General features: G+C 34.8%; 4 protein-coding genes across 5 annotated transcripts in view; 2 read left to right on the forward strand and 2 right to left on the reverse strand.

The window, feature by feature from the left end:
* LOC125666851 (kinesin-like protein KIF15) overlaps positions 1-1,658 on the reverse strand; it is a 42,486-nt gene extending 40,828 nt beyond the window's left edge. Inside the window, exon 1 of the mRNA XM_056153221.1 lies at positions 1,597-1,658. Within this exon, the coding sequence (XP_056009196.1) occupies positions 1,597-1,606 (10 nt within the window). The 5' untranslated portion in view covers positions 1,607-1,658. The remainder of the gene's footprint in view (positions 1-1,596) is intronic.
* Positions 1-19,496, forward strand: part of LOC125666820 (receptor-interacting serine/threonine-protein kinase 1-like) — a 542,042-nt gene that overhangs the window by 489,635 nt on the left and 32,911 nt on the right. The gene's annotated exons all lie outside the window — the stretch shown is intronic.
* On the forward strand, positions 1,843-4,212 carry LOC125666841 (uncharacterized protein SCO4629-like). The gene is made up of 3 exons (XM_048900171.2): positions 1,843-2,058; positions 2,949-3,072; positions 3,481-4,212. Exons 1-3 carry the CDS (start codon positions 1,885-1,887, stop codon positions 3,957-3,959), a joined length of 777 nt encoding a protein of 258 aa, XP_048756128.2. The 5' UTR covers positions 1,843-1,884; the 3' UTR covers positions 3,960-4,212.
* LOC125666831 (nudC domain-containing protein 1-like) lies at positions 4,286-19,470 on the reverse strand. Of its 2 annotated transcripts, XM_048900151.2 has the most exons (9): positions 19,349-19,470; positions 15,570-15,721; positions 14,699-14,884; positions 13,967-14,156; positions 12,247-12,435; positions 10,155-10,368; positions 8,583-8,727; positions 7,748-7,876; positions 4,286-4,876 (listed from the first exon to the last, which is right to left on the reverse strand). In XM_048900151.2, the coding sequence occupies exons 1-9, from the start codon at positions 19,458-19,460 to the stop codon at positions 4,424-4,426; spliced, it is 1,770 nt and encodes a 589-aa protein (XP_048756108.1). In that variant the 5' UTR covers positions 19,461-19,470; the 3' UTR covers positions 4,286-4,423. The 2 variants fall into 2 exon arrangements, with proteins under 2 accessions (XP_048756108.1, XP_048756118.1); XM_048900161.2 differs by lacking the exons at positions 15,570-15,721; positions 19,349-19,470 and adding an exon at positions 15,034-15,111.

The following is a 19,496-nucleotide window of genomic DNA, read 5'->3' on the forward strand; positions in this document are numbered from 1 at the left end:
AGATTTAGTTGTAATAAATAAGTCACGGTCGGAAGTGATGCTTTATGACATCTACTCGTTGTAACTTAAAAACATGAAAGTGTGTAAAGTTTTGTTTCAGATAAATAGATATATTAAAATTGAATTCATTGATTTTAATCTAAAAAACAGTTTATTTGAATTCAATGTATTAGAAAGTTTTTATCAAATCTTATCGTAAACAGCCATTTCTCTAATCAAATATGACATTTCGTTCTCACACAAAGACGTCCCAAGATAAACAAAGAAAGGTAGGGAAAAAACAAAACAGACTTATGAAATAGAAATTTTAAAATAACCATTGAGATAATTTTCATTCTAAATAGACTGATTGAAAAAATTTCGTGCTGGGTAGAATATAATAAAGAAACATAAAATGTTGTGTTTTAAAATTAAACCATTATCAGTGATGTTTTAAGGGCCCATTTTGGGTCCGAATTTCGGCCCTTTCCTTCCTAAAAATTGTCATTTTCCCCCGCAATTTAGCTTGCATTTTTCCCAATAATAAATTATGCAAGGAAAGCGTATTTGAAAAAAAATAAATATTCGACGTGAATTATATACATAAGACTTAACAAAGAGTTATAGGAATGATGATTTGGATAGAATAGTTGAAAATTTTAGGTTAAAGAAAGTTAGATGTGTAAAATAAAGATAATATAATGTTTGATATGATTTTGAAACTTATTTGCAATAAAATTGATTTCTCCCAATTTGAATGAAATGTCGATAATTTTTCCCAATTCGAAAGCCACAGGACCCTTGTAAAGAATGTAGAAAAATCACTGATCATTGATGAGACTAACATTTTTTTATGAGACAATTAAATACAATCATATACATTTTAGTTCAAACAGACAAACTTAACGTTTTCCTTTGAGTTAAGTATTTAAATATGGAAAAACTATCAGGTTTTTTTCTGGAATGTTAGTCAGGGCTAATGGATGTAAGGTCAGGTCTAATAAAAATCATTTGAAATAGTCCGACTGGACTAGTGGCCCAAAAAAGTAAATGTCAAACCCTTCTTTTTTCTGCAGCACACACACACACACATATATATTATGTCCGAACTGGTGTCCGACCTCCGAAGTCAATGCATATCAGAGATTACGAACAAGAATTACTATCAGGAAGACAATAATTCATAATTCCAATGTTATTTATTACGATTGTTTTGATTGGACAAAAATAAAGCTGAACAAGAGTTTATTCCTATAACATGAAATGACATTTTCTGCCGATTTAATGGGTTTATTACTTCAGATCCACTCTCATTCAATGAAATTATATATTCAATCACAAATATATGTTCTTTTCAATTTATTTACCATCAGTTACAATTTTTATTACTTTAAGGATTCTTTGATATTAAGCTCAGATGTAATTGCATGTTTTATAATGGTTAGATCCGTAAAGTTAGCTCTGTCAGATAGTGTATACGGCAAACCGTTGCCGTTTGAATGTTGACTGTGTCAGAGTGTATGATCAGACCTGAACAATATCAACAATATGTCTGCTAACCCAGAAAACCTGCAATGATGGGTTTGAAATAATTCCTTGCGAAAATTTATACACTACCTGCTGTCATTTCAATTTTCAGAATTTTCGAATATTGAAAATGGCGGGTTTCCTTTTCTGAACTAGATAATTCGTTCAAGGGCAAGGTTGCTCTTTCCTATCAATACAATTTCCTGAAACATGGATCAGTATAATACATCAACATTTCAAATATGACATCCTTTCAATATTTGATATCAAAAACTTCAATAAATGGAGGCATACATAAATTAAAACTGTCTTTACTGTAGCTTAATGATTGAACGAATTGTTTGGGGATTTTTAAGATAGGAAAAATGAAAGTAGATCATGACTAACTTTCGTTTACACCCGTCAAGGCTCATTCCGTGCTATTCTGCAGCACTCAAAAATATTTTAAAGAAGAATCTTCATTACAGCAACGAAAACGTTGTCCCAGATGATCACAAATTGCTAGCTTCGAAAATATGGCATTATTTGATTCTTGGACATAAGGTCACAAAGGTACTGTATGCACAAACTATGTGCCTGTCAGTATTATGGCATGGCGTCGTCCGTCTGTTTGCCCAGACCTTGTAGGCTAAATGGAAAATGAACCGTAAGTTCCAGGATCTTACAACTTGGTACATTTGATCACCATGATGAGAGGGAGATGCCCATTGTTTTTCCAAGATCGAAGGTCAAGGTCGTCAAACTTGGTACACATATACTCCTCATGCCAAGTGGAGGACGCCTTTTGTTCTTCAAGGTCAGAGGTAAAAGTCATAGTATCACTTAGTAGGAAAACCTTGTAGGCAGAATACAGACTATTTGGGCTGGTATACATACTCCTCATGCCAAGTGGAGGATGCCGTTTGTTCTTCAAGGTCAAAGGTTAAGGTCATAGTATCACTTAGTAGGAAAATCTTGTAGGCAGGACACAGGCTGAACCGTTGGGCTAGGATCGTCAAACTTGGTACTCGTACACCTTATGCCAAGCAGAGGATGCCTATTGTTTCTCAAGGTCAAAGTCGTATCTCTTAGAAGAAAAACCTTGTTTTTGTTACTATGGTTACAGATATTGCTCTGAAATTTAGTCACAAGCTTCCTCTCAGAGGAATATAAGTTCAGTTTGCATTTCAGCTGGATTGATGCACCATGACCTACTTTAGGGGTAAAAGTAGGTCAAATTGTTTTTTTAAAAGGATTTTTTATCAATTCAGAGTGCACAATGTGCTTACATGTCCAACGGGTGAATGTTGTACCATTTGTGGTACTTTTGTTTAATAGCTTGGTTATATGGGCAAAAAAAGACCCAAGTTAATTACGGTAGATCTTTTAATGTTACCTGTCTGATGTCAATTTCTTATACATGGAGCTTATTTTACTGTTCAATAATCTTTGTCGCAATTCAGAGTGATGTTATAATGGTGCTTGGAAATCATGATTTACGAACTGCTCAACACGGTGCAGAATTATGGCTTCAAGAAATGGCACCATGGATTTTGTTCTCGGGAAAAGAAGGTGCAAATACAATAGGTAAATTCTGTGAATCAGTCATTTGGTAATCGAATTAAAATATGAAAATATGCTAGTAAGGTAATAAAATTTGAAAACATTATTAAGTATCTTGTATGAAAAGACTGACTTTCAGTTTGTATGTTGGGAATTATTCATTATACTTAAGAACATTTATTGTGCAGTTCATAACCTCACAAGGATGTGAGGATGTTGTGCTGCCTGAACATGATGTAATGAAGAATGTGAAACATCCAGCTGTCACAAGGTTGCATATTCACCTAAATTCATCACATTATTGTATATCTTCTTCTCTACAAAAAATAAGTCTCTCAGAAACAAAGGTGCCCACATTGAACTACTCTACATTGTCTCCAGACATTCACACCAAATTTTTTTTAAAACAATATCTATCTTTATTCATAACAGGAAAATGGACAGAACCTGAGGCCAAAGTCTTTAAAAATGTTGCAGTGTCTTTGGGTGTCAACAGAAACAGGATTTTGTTAGAACCTAATGCTACGAATACTGGGGAGAATGTAAAGTTTTCGTATGAAGTCCTTCAGCACATGAACTTATTACCAAAAGACAAGATCATCCTGGTTCAAATGCCATATATGGAGAGAAGGACCTATGCTACATTTATGAAGCAATGGCCAGGTTTCTGTGAATCTCCTGATTTACAAGTTATGATGACATCTCCACCGATTCCAATGCTTAATTATCCCAATACAGAGGTGGGATCATTGCGAGATGTTATCAGTGCTATGATGGGGTGCCTGTACAGAATACAGAGTTATCCACAAAAAGGTTTTCAAATAAAACAGGCTGTACCAGATAGTGTTCTACAGAGTTACCAAAAGTTGCTCAGCACAAATATGTATAATGATCACATTCATACAAAATGAATATTCAGACTTGTTGTATTGAAATATTAATCAGCAACAATGGAATCCACTTTAAAATACACTCTTCGTGTAGTGAGACATACATGGATACTGGTATTCAATTTGCAAATAATTTGATTTTGTACTGTATCAAACTGTACACTACGGTAGTATACCGGTCCCCAATAGCACGTGACTGTGCATGAGCAGTTATTCCCCTTGTCGTTGCTCTATCTTTCAATATGTTAAATTAAAATATAAATATAAAAAATTCTCTGGTGTGTTATTCCTCCTTAATTCTCTGGAGTTCAACAAGAAATATTTGTAAGTACAAGTACAACACTACGTAGAATGTATTTTTAATTGTGACTGTTATTATAAAGATGTTTCACAACATGACAGAATGGCCATTTGGGTGTGAAAGCGTACCTGTACCATCCTTATCAAACAGAGCCCAGAGACTGCATTACAACACCTGCATAATGTTAGGAGTTGATTTTAACAGCATGCAATATAGATTCAGTCAAAATATAAAGTTTTTGTGATGTTGTTTGAATCCCAACAATATGGTCCGAACATTCCAATGAAACTACCTGTTGCTTGGCAACACTGTTTATTTGACGTCCATTTTTGCGATTTCTGACTTCCGTTTCAATAGCAACTGGTTGTCTGTATACATATGCAAGTCGCCACATGTCGCAAATAACAGCAAAGGAACAGTCAGGGGCGCACACCGTAAATCTACGATTTTGTTTCGAGGCCTGTACATAACCAAAAGCATTAAATGTTGAAACATGGTGCCATGGAGATTGCAGTTCTTTGCAGTCATTCTCTGGCTGCCACACAATGCCATCTACATCATGTCGTAAACAAAGTGCGAGAGGTTTATCTTTATCCAGCGGAGCCGAGAACAGGAACTGGTGACTTCCAGTATTTGTCTAAAAGGTTAAAAAAAAAATCACATGTGAAAATAGGTGAATCAATATAAAACTCAAATTTCCTCTGAGAGTCATCAATACAGAGAGACATAAAAAAAATAATCAGCTCAATATCTACAAGCACAACAAACATGTTAATATACAATAACAAACAATATACAATAACAAGAGGCCCACAGGTCTTATCGGTCACCTGAATACTAGTGAAAAAGTATCACTACTCCCAAGGGCTATGAAAAGTAGAAAAAAATTACTGTTTTGAATATCTAAGCTAAATTCTAATGTTCAGCAACAGTATTCTTAAAACTTCAATGCCTTCAAAAGTGCATACACTGATGAGAAGATTTACATAATATAATAGGTGTATTTACTTTAAAACATTTAAAAAAGATGTAATTAATTTGGGCCCATCATAGAGCCAAAACCCTGGGTTGTGAAATTCACCATTTTTTGTACATCCCTTTCTGCTATTTTAAGTATGCATTCAGATTTTGTACAGTATCAGCAAACTTACACATAAACACTATATACTAAGTTTGGCCCCACCCTGGGGTCAGAACTCATACCCCGGGGATCATGAAATTTACAATTTTGGTAGAGGCATTCCTACTGTACATCATTATGTATTTAGTTTATCTTAAACATGTGCGATTCTAGAGAAGATCATAGAAATTGGTCAATTTATGGCAATTTTTGCCCTGCCCCTAAGGCCTCAGGGGTGCAAGAATCCTGAAATTTATAATTTATGCCCCCCTTGTTCCAAAGATGCTTCATATAAAATTTGAAAAGAATTGGAATGGTGGTTATCAAGAAAAAGTTAAAAAATTCTATAATTGATCATTTTGGCCCCACCCTAATACCAAAAACCCCTACCCCTGGGATCATCAAATTAACAATATTGGTAAAGGACTACCTGCTCTTTCTAAAAATCCATTTAGCTTCAATTTACTATCAAAAGCACTAAAGAAGATGTTATCTAAGTGTTTTACACATAAACACTACATTGTAAGTTTGGCTCCGCCCTGGGGTCAAAACCCCTACTCCAGGGATCATGAAATTTACAATTTGTTAGAGGCCTTCCTGCTTTACATTGCAATCCATTTAGTTTTGTTTTTCTTACACATGTCCAGTTCTAGAGAAGAACATTTTTGAAAATTGGTCAATTTTGGACAATTCTTGCCCCCCCCCCCCCCCCCCCCCCCCCCCCCCCTCCCTAGAAGCTTACGGGTGCAGGAGTCCTGAAGTTTAAAATTTATGCTTCTGTCCAAAAGATGCTTCACACCAAATTTGAAAAGAATTGGAATAGTAGTTATCAAAAAGAAGTTATAAATGTTTAATTGTTATGCACGACAGACGACAAAAAGTCCAAAAAGAATAATTAGAAATTTTCAAAGTGAAAGGGCAATAACTTTGGTGAAAATAGGTCAATTGTTGTGAAATTCAAACTTGATCTGTAAGTCATCAATATAAAGATAATTATAGGATTAAACATTCTTTTTGAAGAATTTATCGATGTGTAAACTCTGGACATTTTACTCACAAACTGAATAAAAGTGCAAAGCACTTTTATGTTAAGGTAGGTCCTTAGTCCTGGATTTTTGGGGTTTAGGTAGCATTTTTTTGTTTAGAATCAATAAATTAACATTCAGAGTAATGAAAAAAGGCAAAACAGTTAAGGGTTTCCATATTAATTTTCATTACATACACCACTAAAGTCATATACCCCGATGTAAATTTTTATGAAATTCATTGGAAACAGTTATTTGTTGTTATTTTAATATAAAAACAACAAAATATTTTTTGAATTGCATTTATTTATCGGGAAACATGTCAATAACTAAAATACATGTCATTTTCAATATGTTCATCAAGTTTTAGAATAATATGTGGAAAATTATTGAATTAGCGTTATTCCCCAAAATGTTAAAAAACAAACAAATGTGGACGCATTTTCCTTATAGCATGGTTTACATATCATTTTTTCTGTTTATATTAGTAGAGTTACATCTGTTATAGTTATTCATGGGAAAAAATCCATACCTTTCCTTAATAATTTAAAATCTATAGCTTCCAGATAAATGAGATTATGTATACCCCCATCAAAAACTGAAGTCTGGCACCATACAGCTGAGCTATTTAAATCACCCGGGATTAAAATTGTATGTAATTTCATGAAAAGACACAGATAATGATTCCTTATCACCTTGGTAAAATGTTTGTCAAAAATAAAGGAAATCTATCGCATTATGGACTTTATAAATAATTGAATGAAAACAGAGTTATTGTCCTTGGATTCAATATTTTGAAACATATCATTGACTATTCAAATATAACTAAGAAGTTTGAAATATTTTATGGCTAACAAGATATTTTACAATAACTATTGAAAAAGATTCCAACAAAATGTATGTTCCTATCATTAAATTATTGACTTTGCAAAATCCCATGACGTCACACGAGTGTGGAACTACGTTAAGTAATTTGTGAGTAAAATGTCCAGAGTTTACACGTTGATAAATTCTTCAAAAAGAATGTTTGATTCTTATAATTCCAATTTGTTCCCTGTATTATCAATTTCAAAAATTTGAATAGTTTCCCCGTACTATATGTTATTTGTTTTCAGGCGCGTATGTATGCATAGCGTTTTTGGATTTATTGATATGTAAATTCTTGTTTAGATGTATTTTGTCCAATCAAAACAATAGTAATAAATAACATTGGAATTATATACTAATATTAGCTCATCATCTAAATGTACAGCATAAAAAAAAAGCCCAAAAAACTATGATGGAATAACAGAATGAAAAACAGAAAAGGTTAACACTATATGCCCCAACCATTTCATGGCAGGCCGGCCATCAAAAGGTTTACCTTGTGTGTAATTTTATGTGTATCTCCATCGAACCTCATCAGAGTTGAGCTGTCCTCTGGGAAAACATCACACTCTTCCAGCTGTTGGGAGTTGTATGGTTTTTCTCTTGCCTCTTCAGGGTCTGGGTTCTAAAACACAAAGTTCTTGAAAACTGACCAGCTGCCATGTTTTGATTGTCACTCTGCATAGCCCAAGTAAAATCAACAATCAGACAAAGTGAAAATGCCAACATGGTTGTAAGACCAGGCAAGCCAATATTCATCATTTTGATATTGTTGTACTATTACATAACTACGGACACTAAAATATATTACTCATATACCATGAATTTATTGAAACAAATTCAGTAGATTCAGGTTGTGGTAATTTGATTTTAATTGTAAGGTACTGACTGGGTTAAATTATTAAAGCCAAATTATGAACTATACAAAGAGAGATTATCATGAAGATAAGAAAATTCAAAAATGTATTGCATATATACATGTATCATCAAAACTGAGAAAGCCTGGGTTTATAGAAATCAAACTTCAGACAATTGAAGTCCACTTGCCTGATAGACACATACATAATAAAATTAATGTCCAACCCAGGTTGGTAATGTTAGTAATTCAAGAATTAAACTCTCTCTATCTCTCTCATTTATATCTGCCAATATCTGATTTATTCTTTCAGTCGTTAAATAAACCTGTACCAAACACTTCAGTGAACTTTCCTAAACCAAAGCTTTTGTCTGCTGCCTGATCGGTCATCTCAAAAACATTTTCACATTTTTCTCATAATCAGAGAGCTGAATTCCACCAAATTATCCCGAGTAGATACAGGACTGACACTCACCAGTTGGTCTGAGGTAAGTCCAGCTAATCTCTCGTGGATCTGAGCTATCAGTGCAGGGTCCATGGTCATTTCTCCCCGATTGTCCCCCACCACGACCTGTGACCACACCTCCTCCTCTTCTTTCTTACACAATGTCAACTCTACCCTGATATTTATAAAATAAACCAGTTTGCTGTTATTGAAACAGGTAGGTATATGTTTTCTATTGTGTTTCAGTCCAAACTGATTTCTGAAAGCTAAAATATAAAAGGACTACGCGAGTTGAAATTGGTGCATTTTCCTGTGAAATGCTCATTTTCATACGATTATGAGGTCATGAAAACATCAATGACCAGTATGTCACAATTTGATCGATGTTAACGAAATATAAATATTTGCATGGTAGTTTTTGATTAGAAAATATAGTGCATCAGGGCCTCAAGAAAAAATATAATACTTTACACACTGTCAGATTGAATAGTGCAATATAAGATATAATATGTATCAATTAGGTATTCCTTGATGCCTGCACTCATACCAAAGTGGAGAATCTATTCTAAATCTTTCCCTGAATGCTTCCAATACCATTTTGCAGATATACTATAACTACTTATATACAAAGTATATTGAAAACATCACAATTAAGTTCTTCAAGAGATTAAAAGGTCTGAGTCACTAGAAGCAGCTATACTACTAAGACAGACTTCAAAATCAACTTTTTCAAGCACTTGTAATCCATACGGACTATAGTGACTTAATATTTTAATGTTAGCTAGTTCGCAAAGCATTTCATCAGTCTGTCCACTATATCACACGAAATGATTACATAAATTCAGTTTTATTCTATGGTATTTAATCAAACAAAACAATTTACAGCTGCTTACAATTCAGTTTCTGACTCCTACAGTAGAAAAAGACAACCATTATTTATTTTGTTTTCTTCAGAAGCATACAATAATCTCTGAGAGACTTGCATAACCACTTTTATAAACCTCCATATTTGGAAGGTCAGCATGTCATTGTCACACAAATGCTAAGTATACACGCAAATGCTTAAACCATGCAGGTATTCGACCATAAGTTCAAACATCTAAGAGACCAGTGACAAATTTGCTAAAATCTTAACCAATTCAAGATTGATACCTGGATTTTCTAGAGAGTTTACTAGTCCGACATGTTTTTTACTAGTCTCAGACTTCCGGACAAGAGGTAATTTCGAACCCTGTAAGACATCACTGTTCTGGTGGCCTAGTAGTTAGGGTACTCTATTCCCAACCTTGAGGCTATAGTTTGATTCTCAACAAGCAACAAGTCAAACCTAAGACATTAAAAGTGAAAGTCATGGGTCCTTTGGATATGACCTAAAAAATGTAGATCCTGTGACACATTAGGCATTGACATAATAAGAACTATCACTGCTGTGGGTTACCTAACCCTGGTGAAGTTTCCACAGGAGTGAAAAATTCTTGAATGAGACATCAAACTGCTATGGCATCATTTGATTATGGGATTAGTCCTTCACTAGTTTAATATGTATGATCTTTACACTACATAATTCTGGCATGAAATTCAATAATGTTGTGTTTTTTTTACCTCTGATTTTGAATTGTCCATGTGCTGGCTTCCACTTCCACATCTCTAAACAGCTGTCCCTTCAACAAGTGCTTCCCATTCTTAATTCCAAAGTCGATAAAGTCAAACGATAGTGAGAAATATATGTCTGCTTTAGTCAGGCCAGTTGGCAATGTGAACTGCGCTGTTACTTCCTCAGCATTCTGTGACCAAGTGTATTCTGGTCCCGTATTTCCTATTTGGTAGAAAGAAATCTTCATTTAAAATCATTTGTATTGTAAGATTACTCTGCATACCAGTGCTCTGAAATCTTACCATTTTGTGGCAGCTCAATTTTTGTGGTACCCTGATCCTGCATATTCAAAACCTTAATGAACTACACATTTCATATGTTTTAACATACTGAAACCTAGATAGAATGTTCAATCGTTTAAGTGATAATATCCTACTAACCCTGTCCCGAGACACATTTAGATTATTCTTACTAACTGAAATCATACCTATTACATCAAATCTTCACAAAACTGTAAAATTTTGGCAATCAAATAAAATTGGGGCCTCCAGAACTTAAATGATTTCACTTTTTTTTTTTAAATTCACCATAAAAAAAAAAATGAATGTACAGAGAGTATCTTTATACTTTATTCAGATTTAATGTCCACATGTGCCACTGCTACTTTAAAAAAATTAAAACTAACTTCTGGTTTTTCATGCAGAAAATATTGTGTATTCCAATAAATAAATAAGCTAAGTTAGAAAAATCTTCAATAATAGTATTTTCTGAGGGCCTACATTTAGTAGTAATATCTAGGTACTGAAATCAAATCTACACAAGTTTCAATGTAAAATGGAATTGATCTTCATAAATCATACTTTCCAGAATTTGTCTTTGAAATTCTTGAAATTACATTTTCTTTGAATTTTTAAAATGCTTTCACAAGGAAAAAAAAAACCATGTACACATATTAATAATGGAGCGAGGAATAATTTTTCAATCTCAAGTGTTCCATGACTGTAGGTAATACACACCAAGGTGTGAAAAGTTTGTAATTTACGCAAATACCCGTGAAGCTCCAAAGTACGTCTCACCTCATCCTTACTTCAAACATAAATTTCCGAGACAATGTACATGACAGGACACAACTTATTTGATTAAGTCAGCTTAAAATTAACATGAGGTCCATGAATGACATCACTTACTTTTAAGAAATTTAATGTTTACATATAAAACTTTAATCTACACAGATGCCTATAACTGCGGTTCTTGATTCTTTTTTGAATATCTGTTATGGTATCATCCTGACCAGAGAGACAGAGAGTAATAAAATATTGATTGGAATCTTACTTATCTGGTTTTAAACTTTAGCTTTACTACTTGTATGTACAAAAAAGAAATTCATAATGAATTTGCAATGATTATTTAATGTTCAAAGTTGGTGATCAAACTTGTCAACACAGTCAAGTTTATTATGTGGAAAAATTTACTTAGGGTAATGTCAAGCCACTTTTGAGATAAGAGCTCTTCTGTGTAGGAGGTGCATTTAATGGAACTTTAAATGCGTAAGTGGGACTATAGACATTTAGCAGTTAATAACTGTTATATGTCTATGGTGAGACAGAGCCTGGATATGATGTGTACAAACAACGAAATAGCGTGATAAAATAAAAATTCCATGTATCTAATTACTCCCTGAATATTATCAGTTACTTAGTTTATGTATCAGTCAAATTCAGATGATGAAAGTGTGTATGATAAACATACTGAGTACATTCACTTATTCAGTGATGATTATTTGTCCCACTCCCACATGTAAACAAATCGTTTTGTGCCATACTATGTCCAAAGGGAAATAACTCAGATGTATCTTTAAAAAAAAAACACCCGGCGATATTTCACAAAATCATATATAGACTAGTGATACATATCATATCGAGGCAGCTGTATTGAGATACAGATAAAACCCATATTATCCCAGCTATATTATGAAAATTTTAAGCCAGACAGATGCCATACAAAACTTGAACAGAAGAGCTCTGACATTTGAACCTTTGGCTCAGTTGAGGCAAAAACCAGTGTCATATGCTTAACAAAATTCTCCACAATGTCTCTCACCTTGGCCGTTTGAGTTTGTTTCCATGGGCTCCTCCTCTCTGATAGGTTTCAGGGAATCATATTCAAATACAAAGTCTGCCTCTGCCCCAAGAATTAGAGCAGAGCCTTCCTTGTTTAGTGCAGCATAATCATATGGTCTTCTTCCATGTAGTCGCCTGCACCTCTCTGATACCCAAGAAGTTTTATCCCCTGCCAAGTAAATACATCTCTTTAAATGCACATACAGTAACTTATTGTAACTATTGCCGAACTATTTTACAATAGTTAGCATGTTTTTACAAGAATTCAAAATTTTCATTGGTTGTTTTACGTCCTATTTGAGAATTTCTTTTACTCTTTTTTTGTGGAGACACACCAGCTTTAGGTGAAGTGCCACAAATTTTGACCTATGCATAGCACTTAACAGTCGTATGAGTGAGGGTTCTTATAATGCCAAAGCCTACTGTGACAAGGGACCTCATTTATAAGGTCATATCCAATGGCACCACTTCTAATGCTAAGTGCTTGGTAAAACAAGAGGTACTGTGAGCAATGCTCACTAAGAATACCTCCCGCTTACCCCAATCTCCCAAAGGGTGTTGGTAATAGGTAAAACTTCAGTATTATGATTCAAAAGATATCTAGGAACACAGCATCTCCATGTGATGAAAAAAGCCGTTAAAGAATTTAAATGGAAACCATATTGCTACTTCGATGTCCAGTGCGCATGACCTTTGACCTTTTGACCCCAAAATCGATAGGGAACATCTTCATCCCATGGGTAGTCCATATGTATGATATGGTGACGGTAGGTGGAAAGGATAACGCTTTAGAGCCCGGAAACCATATTGCTACTTCGGTGTCCAGTGTGCTTGACCTTTGACCTTTTGACCCCAAAATCGATAGGGAACATCTTCATCCCATGGGTAGTCCATATGTATGATATGGTGACGGTAGGTGGAAAGGATAACGCTTTAGAGCCCGGAAACCATATAGCTACTTCGATGTCCAGTGCGCTTGACCTTTGACCTTTTGACCCCAAAATCGATAGGGAACATCTTCATCCCATGGGTAGTCCATATATATGATATGGTGACGGTAGGTGGAAAGGATAATGCTTTAGAGCCCGGAAACCATTGCGTCTACAGACGGACAACCCGATTCCAGCATACCCCCCCCCCCCCCCACAACTTGTTGCGGGGGGTATAATAACAGTCACTACCTATTAGAACGTTATAGGTTTGAGTTGACACAGTATTGGGATCAAGAATCGGTTGTGAAGCATGCACTAGCTTAACCTCTATGCTACCATCATTGGGCTTCTGAGGTTACATCAATTTTCATGGGTATGAAAACCAAGAACCACAACAACCAGTTTTTTTGTGTGCCAAAAGAAAGCATATTTTTTCAATGCAAAATCTCAAATCACAACACTTCCACCTCTGGTGTGTCCAGGGGTCCATGTTTGCCTATTAACTATCTATTTTGTATTGCTAGTGGGATTTATGAGATTGATCACTGTTCGTTGTCTTCGCCTTTCTTCTAATAAATATACAAAGAACCCATCCTTCATTAACATAAGTTTGTGGTTTTAAGCAATCATGAAAACAACAAAAATTGGTCGTTAATGGAAACTGTTGATTAACATAAACTTATGAAACCATGAAATATGATTTATGGTACACTCAGCATTTATTCAACAGCAAAATGGATCCCTCTACAAGAAAAACTAGAGAGTCACCTGAACTCAGAGTAATCCACTCCATGACTGTCAAATGAGTGGCTCTGTACTTGTCTTTCTGTTCTGAATCACATTCCACAACATGAACACACAAACAGTCGAGTTTGTGTGTGTTGTCGACTGAATGTAGCACTGCATCTACCAGCAGAAATGGAGCTTTGTCCTCCACTGGATCATTAGAAAATACAACCTGAAAATAAATTGTTTACCTGAATCAAAAGTTTACTTTGTTCACGATGACATTTGGGGAATATGGAAAATACTGGCAATTCTAAATATATCTCTGTTTATTTATTGTATCTATGATAAAATCAGTTTATTAACAATAGAAATATATTTGTACATGTTATATTCAAACTATATTATATGTCCCATAGAGATTTACTAGGATAGCTTTATTTCAAATTTGATTTATAGTACACAGAATGAAGCAATAAATCCACTATGATGAAAATAACTGCACAAGAAATAATTGTATCCCCATCCTTATTTGAAAATGCTTCAGGCAACCCTCTGACATTAGATATTGATCAGACTACATTAGATATTGACCAGACTACATTAGATATTGACCAGATATTGATCAGACTACATTAGATATTGATCAGACTACATTAGATATTGATCAGACTACATTAGATATTGACCAGACTACATTAGATATTGACCAGACTACATTAGATATTGATCAGACTACATTAAATGCTAATCAAACTACAAGAGATTTCAAACCTTCCACTCCTGTGCAGTATTCCTAGCTCCTGTATAATACAAAAGTAGTTTCCCAGCACCATCACCAACTACAGCCATGTCTTCAGACACAAAGTACAAGGAAGCATTCAATCGTCCAGTCACCGAGCTCTGACTGTTCATGTCAGGTATGGTTCCAACTTTTCCACAAATGTTGATCCTGTTGTCCTGGTGAAATTTATAATACCGTAAATTTATAAATGAAGAAAATTCAGTAAATCAAAAAAAAAAAAAAAAAATCCAGGTAAATTACATGTAAAGTCTAGAATAGAATTAACACTCTCAACATTGCAAATAGCTGCAGATAACCCACTTACTGTGGACAGTGCCTGAGCTATACCCCAGCTCTTGTCAATGAAGAAAATGATGTCAGTATTTACTTACCGTGGACAGTGCCTGAGCTATACCCCAGCTCTTGTCGATGAAGAAAATGATGTCAGTATTTACTTACCGTGGACAGTGCCTGAGCTATACCCCAGCTCTTGTCGATGAAGAAAATGATGTCAGTATTTACTTACCGTGGACAGTGCCTGAGCTATACCCCAGCTCTTGTCGATGAAGAAAATGATGTCAGTATTTACTTACCGTGGACAGTGCCTGAGCTATACCCCAGCTCTTGTCGATGAAGAAAATGATGTCAGTATTTACTTACCGTGGACAGTGCCTGAGCTATACCCCAGCTCTTGTCGATGAAGAAAATGATGTCAGTATTTACTTACTGTGGACAGTGCCTGAGCTATATCCCAGCTCTTGTCGATGAAGAAAATGATGTCAGTATTTACTTACTGTGGACAGTGCCTGAGCTATACCCCAGCTCTTGTCGATGAAGAAAATGATGTCAGTATTTACTTACTGTGGACAGTGCCTGAGCTATACCCCAGCTCTTGTCAATGAAGAAAATGATGTCAGTGTTCCATGGATCCATGTGCAGGTGGTTATGAACTCCAAACAGTTTAGCATGATGGTATGAATACTGATCCTCTGTCAGCGTAGTTAAATCAATACCTGCCAAACAAGACAACAGTAAATACATTAAAGCTGTTCCATCATCCATCTCTGGATAAAAGATAATCTCAGCGAGATTAGTCCAAATATCCAGCCTCGACAAATATTGCTGAGATTAAATAAATGACAGTTGAAGTGTAAAAGTGTTAAAGATCTGTAACTGGAAAGGGAAGAATACAGTGGAACAGTCCAGAATTCAAACCTTGACCACCAAAACTCTAGATGGGTGCTTTACAACTGAACTATCTTACTTAAGAAATCAAACTTGCCTAACTATCACATTCTACCCCATTGATTGTCTTCATATCTTGAAGACGTACAAACAGAATTCCCCGTGTTTCAAAATGTAATAGGCTGGGGAAAAGTATGATAGCTCAAACTGGAATTTTTACCAAGGCCTCCGACTCTCCAGTCAGGTGCACTATCTGACCCAGGTGACTGAAACCATCTGACCTACACAGGTCTAAGCTTATATTGGGTGACTGCCCTCTCACTCCCCACCCCAACTATGTTTAACAGTGAATGAGAAGAATATAAGCTTGAAAGTTAGTGAATATAGGCCAAAATGTTACAATTAGGATAAGCAAATTTCAGGTATAATTCATAATTTAAAAGATAACTAAAGATTTTCATCATTAGTCCTGACTGACAAATAAGGACAAATTGACAGGAATATGATATGTGTGTATACAGGAGAGATGAGACTTAGTAAAGAAGCAGGTACAGCTGGGGATTTCAGTAGGAGTCCCAAAATCTGGCATTCAAATACAGGAATATATTTATAAGAATTCATCCAATTACATCCAATTTGAATGGGGAAAAAACGAAATTCAGGTGGCTTTTCTTTCCCGAAACATATAGCATATGCATCCTGAGCCAATTCATGTTCAAATACATTTTTCATCATCTATTAATACACAATATATATTTATTTACTTTTGCTCAATAGATGGGTACACCTTTTTCGAAGCAATAATCTGGATGAATTAAACAGTTATCAAACGTTTTTTGAAACAAGAGGCCCACAGTTATCAAGCTTTTTTTGAAACAATAGGCCAACAGGCTTTATTGGTCACCTGAGTACTAGTTAAAAGCATCACTACTCCAAAGGGGTAAATAATCTAGAAAAAAATCCTGTTCTGAATATCTATGCTAAATTCTAATATTCAACAACAGTATAAAACAAGATGTGTTCTTAAAACTTCAATGTCTTTAAAAGTGCATACACTGATGGAAGGTTTTACATAATATATGTATAAACATTAAACAATATGACTAATTTGGACCCATCCTCGATTCAAAACCCTGGGTTGTGAAATTCACCATTTTTCATACATCCTTTTCTGCTATTCCTAAATATGCATTTAGCTTTTATACAGTATCAGCAAACTTAAAGAAGTCCTTCAAATCATTGTAATAATTTTGACACCACCCTGAAAGCAAACCCTTACCCTCAAGGATCATGAAATTTACAAATTTGGTAAAGGACTACCTACTCCTTCTTAACATCCATTTAGTTTCAATTTAGTATTGATAGCACTAAAGATGTTACGAAAGTGTTTTATTACACATAAACACTATTCACTAAGTTTGGCCCCACCCTGGGGTCAGAACCCCTACTTCGGTGTTCATGAAACTTATAATTTTGGTAGAGGCCTTCTTGCTCTACATTGTTTTCTTACAAATGTGTGGTTGTAGAGAAGAAGATTTTTAGAAAATTGGTCAATTTTTGACAATTTTCCCCCATCCTTTAAGCCCCAGGCGTGCAAGAGTCCTGAAATTTATAAATTATGCCCCCCTTGTCCAATATGTGCTTCATATTAAATTTGAAAAGAATTGGAATGGTAGTTATAAAGAAGAAATTAAAAATTTCTATTGTTCACACATTTGATTAAATTAAATGTGGACATCAAACCTGATGTTTTAAAGATGAGTAATATTCGTCGATCGCACAAAATCATAAACTTTTTTTTACCGATGGAACAAAAAAAAAAAAATTATAAATAATTTTGTCAATAATTTTAATGAGGCAAGTGGCAATTCCAAACAAACTATAATTTCATTTCGGCCTGGTACAACAATATACATTACAGTAATAATAATTCTTGAAAAGAGATACCATTCAAAAAGTTAAACGTGTTTAAAGAAAAACCCAGAGAGACCTGATCAGTAGTTTAAAGTTAGTGAGCTTTCCATTTGAGCCATCCTTCAACACAACCTCACAGATGACCACAGGTTTTGAAATAAATTTTTTTTCCAAACAGACTTGTGACTATTTTTGTTCACTAGTCCACAAAACATAGAATGTTACATAAATTCATTTTCATTCAATACATGGTATTTAATCAAACCAAACAATTCACAATTACAAACATTTCAGTTTCTGACACCTACAGTAGAAAAAGACAAACTGGTATATTTTATTTTTTTTCTACAGGAAGGTCAGCATGTGACTATCATGCTAACCTTTAACCATGCAGGTATTAACCCAATTTCAAGCAAATGGTGCAATTTTCCCCCCAAATGGAAAGGCCTAGACCCCTATTATATTTATTGCACTTAATAATTTCAATATGTAGACATTGTGTTTATTCTCAGAGTTTGTTGTTTATTTCAGTGCTAGTTTGCATCCTTGTTTTATTTATTTAGTTTTCAGTTCATCGTCCTGAAGAAGGGGCAGGTTGTCCCAAAAATTTGACAATTTCATATTGTTCGTGTCGTTGGTCATTTATAGAACTTTATATCCTTATCTATTTGGACCGTATCTACATTCAGATCAGATACTTTGGATGCTGAGTGTTATTGGATTTTAATGCTCTCTCAACCACCGTGGTGGTCTAGAGGTAGAGCAGAAGGTCGGATTTCGAATCCTGGCAGCGACAGATCTAAATCGTTAACACGGGTAGAGACGGTTCCATCACCAAACACTCGGCATCAGGCTTGGAGGTTATAAAACTTTTACCGTACTCATACTCAAACTCAGCCATTTTTGTTTTAAGTACAACTCTGAGCAAGCTCCGAAGCATACTCAAAAAATCTTGAGCATGTACTCCATTTGAGTGAAAATAATTTTATAAAAGTTTTATAACCTTCACTTTTGAGTATGAGTACGATTTAGAGCACGGAGTTTGAGTTAAAGTGTGAAATCGGGCTCAAAAAAGATTTATAATCTCCTAAGAGATTACTTTAAATACGAATGTCACATGTTACAGAAGGTGTGACACGCTAAAGAACCCTCACTGCTCAATGGCTGTAAGCGTCGAGCAAAAGACTAACTTTGAAGCCATTCACTGGTCTTGGTGACGTCTCCATGAGTGAAAAATTCTGGAGAGACATTAAAGAAGATACAATCAATCAATCACATTGCTCTTTCTCTTTCTCTATATATCTATATACACGTGTGCACATGTGGCAACTATATATGCAATCACAAATGATTACAATATAAAAGCTTGTTAACAGTATGCACAAAAGGCGTCAGAAGTGCATGAAGTGTCCTCCCTTTTGGTGTTATAATATACCTATCAAAATAAAAACGTGACAAAGTAACAAATCCCAGGGTCTTGTACGCTTCAAATAGCATTGAACAGGTATGACAACAACAGATGAATAATAAAAAAGTAATACCATTCTCAAATTTGCATGTATAAGTTGGTAAAGGGTCTAAACTAAGCTTATATCCGTCAAAATTCGGATCCAATAGTTCACGACGTACTTTCAAGTCTGCCTTGTCCGCCATGTTTGTTTTTGATTGTTATGACGGAGCGAAATTAAT

Source organism: Ostrea edulis, chromosome 1 (genome assembly GCF_947568905.1).
Source record: "Ostrea edulis chromosome 1, xbOstEdul1.1, whole genome shotgun sequence".
Classification (NCBI taxonomy): Eukaryota; Metazoa; Mollusca; class Bivalvia; order Ostreida; family Ostreidae; genus Ostrea; species Ostrea edulis.